General features: G+C 34.6%; 1 protein-coding gene across 1 annotated transcript in view; it reads left to right on the top strand.

The window, feature by feature from the left end:
• The first annotated feature begins 315 nt into the window (after positions 1–315).
• The window catches only part of LOC110020408 (probable leucine-rich repeat receptor-like protein kinase At5g63930), a 5,572-nt gene continuing 1,570 nt past the window's right edge, over positions 316–4,317 (top strand). The window contains 2 exon segments of the mRNA XM_020718495.1: positions 316–322; positions 1,917–2,939. Coding sequence (XP_020574154.1) covers positions 316–322; positions 1,917–2,939 — 1,030 coding nt within the window.

Raw genomic sequence — 4,317 nt, 5'->3', positions numbered from 1 at the left:
ATGAATAATAGAGGTAGCTCCAAATGGTATATTTTATGAGTTTTAAGTCTACCGACACGGAAAATAGATCTATGTTTTCAATAAGCTAACAAGATTTGAATTTTATCGAGAAACTTATTACAATCTATGACATTAATTTTAAAAGGCTTGATAATAAAACTTAATGATTCCACGACAGAGGTGTATATAAATATTATTTTAAACATCGGCACACACACAGACTTAGAAAAATAAATAACTGACATTAAACATTAACATAGATTAGAAGTCTTGCTGAAGCTATGAAAAATATTAAACAAACAACTAATAAGAAAAATGCCAGGTTTACCAAAATTGAGAATAACATTAACATAAACTAAATGAGAAACCCGTCCTCTCACTTTCAAGAGTCACATTAGAACCATTAATAATGTGATTATTATCTTTTAAAAGTGAAGATAAAATATCCATAATAATGAGAAAAAAGATAAGAAGCAGACAAACATCATTGCCTTAAACCATATGTGAAAGGATAGTAACATTTTTAACTCATTGTTAATAATAATAGAAAAATAAATATCACTCGTGGATGCTCTAATCCAGTTAATGAAATGAAGGGGAAAACCCATACGTTCCATACAATCATAAATAAAACATCTATTAACTTTATCAAAAGCTTCCATTAAATCAATGCTCGAACAAAATAATGTAGGGTCTTTACTCAAATTAAAACCAAATAAAAATTCATTAGTTAAAAATAATTTTCTCAACAATGTCACAGTCTTTAATAAAAGTGACTTGAGATTGATGAATTTTACTATGTAAAATTAACTTAAGCTTGTTAGCAAGAACGATAACAATAACCTTATAGATAGTATTACATAAAGAAATATGCCTAAAATCACTGAAATTATTAACATCTGACTTTTAATGAATAACAGCAGTACCAGAGTGCTTAATTATATTAACAGATTTAACTGGTAAAGAAGAAATGATTCACAGCATCAATGCAATCCTTATAAATGATATGACAACTATCTTTAGAAAATTTAAAGGTAAAAAATTAAACCCAAAAGTCTTATCAGCGCCAATAGAATAAAAACTTTGTTAATTTCATCGTCAGAAAAATGATAAAAAGGCTTAGTACTTTCATTAGTAAAAATATGATTAGAAATAGGAAACATACGAATAAAATTTTGAAAATCAAAACCTTTACAATTCAATAAATTTGAATAAAAAAGAAATATCCCTGTTAGCAATATTATTTGATGTACAATATTGCATATTATTCTTTTTTTCTTCAATGAAAGTAGAATTATGTCTTATTTTTGCTTTTTGATAAAAAAAAAAATTAGTGTTATTTTCTCCTTTAAAAAGTCAAGAACCTTTAGTCTATTGTCTAGCCCATTTATAATCACAAAAATTAGTGTTCATAAGCTCATTCTAATTGGAAGAAACTGAAGTAAGAAGTTTTATAATGGTGGGATAATTCTCAATTTGACACATAATGACATGTTTTCTATCTTTTAAATGATTGATAGAACTAGATAAAGAGGTAAAAGAGTACAATTGCCGATTTTCAAAAGACAACTTAACATTCTTAAATTCATTAGCAAGAGCAAAAGGTGATCCCCATTAATAGGAAGACTAAGAAATTTTAACAAAAAAAAATATAGTTAAGACAATTACCCCAATAAGTTTTATACATGAATCGACAATGCAACTTGACAAAATTATCAAGACAAATAGAGATCAGAGAATGATAAAAAAATTATGAAAAATAATCAAATTAAATAGAGTTATATAAAGTTCTTTGAAGTAAAAATCGAATGAGATTAATAAGCTAATTATTAAACCAACTATAAATATAACCAACATTCTGAGTTCAAGCAAAGTAACCTCATGAATGCAATTATAAAAATCAGTTAATCTACTAGGAACCATTCCTTCAGAGATTACTCAGCTGCGGAAACTTCAATACCTATCATTAGCCCACAATAATCTCACTGGACTGCTGCCTTCGGACCTTGGGAGAAGCACTGAGAGTGGTTTGATCAAGCTGGACTTGACAGGAAACGATTTCTTTGGTCCAATTCCTTCTGGACTCTGCTCGGGTAACAATCTAACTGTTCTCTTAATTGGGCAGAATCGATTCAACGATAGCTTTCCTGTTCAAATCGCACGTTGTTCATCTCTTAGGAGGGTGATACTGAGTAAAAATCATCTTCAAGGAATAATACCAGGAAGTTTGAGTTTGAATTCAGGAATATCATACCTTGATCTCAGTAACAACCTTTTGGAAGGGCAAATACCACAAGGTCTCGCCCTTTGTCACAATCTCACAATGCTAGATATTTCAATCAATTATTTTTCAGGTTCTATACCTGATTTTTCTAAGCTCTCAAATTTACGGACGCTACAATTGTCTTCTAATAGGTTGACGGGCACAATACCTCCCCAACTGGCTAACTGCGTACAACTTCTTAAGTTTAACATCCGCCATAATCTTGCTTCAGGAAGTATTCCACTTCAGTTTGTGAGACTGGAAAAGTTGATGTTTTTTATTCTCTCTGGGAACAGGCTGACAGGTCATATTCCTGATGTGTTTACATCAAGCCAAGATCTTTTAGAGTTTCAACTTGGTAAAAACTTGCTTGAAGGATCAATTCCTTATTCTTTAGGAAATCTTCAGTATATCACTGTAGCTTTGAATCTCAGCAACAATAGGCTGACAGGTGAGATTCCCAGCAGTCTCAGTAAGCTTGATAAGCTTGAGATTCTAGATCTTTCAGGAAATTCTCTAACAGATCATATACCTTCTGGGTTGACCAACATTGTGTCTCTTTCTTTTGTTAACGTGTCTTTTAATAAATTATCGGGCATACTTCCTGCCAGTTGGGTTAAATATGCAGCATCATCACCTGAGTTATTTATGGGGAACCCTGCATTGTGCATACAGAGTAATGATGGGAATTACTGCCAGAAAGCAATGAAACACGGGAAACATAACTAATTTTTTGGTTTTGTTCATGGTATTTCTTGGCCTGTTTTTGCTACTAGCTGTAGTTTGTGCTGCCAATTGCTTCAGATTGAGCTAAGATGAACTCACTGATAATTAGGGTTGTCAAAAAAACTTGTCATTCACGAATAGCTTGTATTTGGCTTGCTAAGTAGCTTGTGTTTGATTTATTCGTTAATCGAATAAGCCGAACACGAACAAATTTTTTAAGTTTAATATATAAACAAACTGTTATGGTATGACTCATGTATCATATAGGGACATACGCTGGAACGAAGCGGAAGAATCTGTCCAAATTGGGAAGATACTTTATGTGAGTTGGGGTCATAGGGTACAGGGGTAATTTGAGAATTACATATTGTACTGTGGGGTTTACTCTAGGATCATAAATAAACTTATTTGTAATTCTAGGTCTTTGAGAGAGCTGAATATTGCATTATGTACTATTTTCTGAATATTGAAAAGGATGTCACCGCTCTGCTCCCGATGACGTAGGCATCTTTGGCGAACCTCGTTAAATCTCTGTGTTCTTCTGGATTTGTGTGATTACTGTTTATCTTCGCCCTTATTTTCTCAACAAGTAGTATCAGAGCCAGGTTGCGATCCTGGGACCTGTGGGTTATGGGCCCACCACGCTTCCACTGCGCAGTTCGGCGAATTATCGCGGTAGGGGCGGTGTCGTGACTTCGAGGCACGATAGTTCATGAAACTTCGCGGCATTAGACGAGGTGGAGTTAACGAACATGAGTTCGTGTGCAGTTACCGCGAACATGAGCGTTTGAGAACAAGAGGAGTTTGGTGTTGTTCGACTAACGGAGTTTGGAAGTTCGTCGCAGGAGGAGTTGCGACAGGTGGAGTTCGGTAGGGTGCTGGCGAGCGAGCAGACACGCTTATTCTCGAACAGTGGTTTCGCGAAGGGTTTCGCTCACGAGACGGCAATTTAGCCGAGGTGCTGGCGCGAGTAGGAAAAGTGCTTCAACCCACATTTATGCATAAGAAACTCCATGATATATTTCTTCTAAGGGGTTGGATATTCGCAAGGTGGAGATTTTCTCCTAAGGGACAGGATATTCGCAAGGTGGAGATATTTCTCCTAAGGGGCTGGATATTCGCAAAGTGAAGATTTTCTCCTAAAGGGCAAGATATTCGCAATGTGGAGATTTTTTCTCCTAAGGGATTGAATATTCGCAAGGGGGAGATTTTTTCCTAAAAGATTGGATATTCGCCAAGGTGGAGAATTGTTAGGTATAACTCATAATACCAGAATTTGGAGTCTCTTGGAATGAAGAGATGTCTCTTGGAATTGAAGAGATGTGTCT

This window comes from Phalaenopsis equestris, unplaced genomic scaffold, assembly GCF_001263595.1.
Source record: "Phalaenopsis equestris unplaced genomic scaffold, ASM126359v1 Scaffold000096, whole genome shotgun sequence".
Taxonomy (NCBI): Eukaryota; Viridiplantae; Streptophyta; class Magnoliopsida; order Asparagales; family Orchidaceae; genus Phalaenopsis; species Phalaenopsis equestris.
Note: the sequence above shows the minus strand (reverse complement) of the source record. Positions and strands in the feature narration are given on the sequence as shown.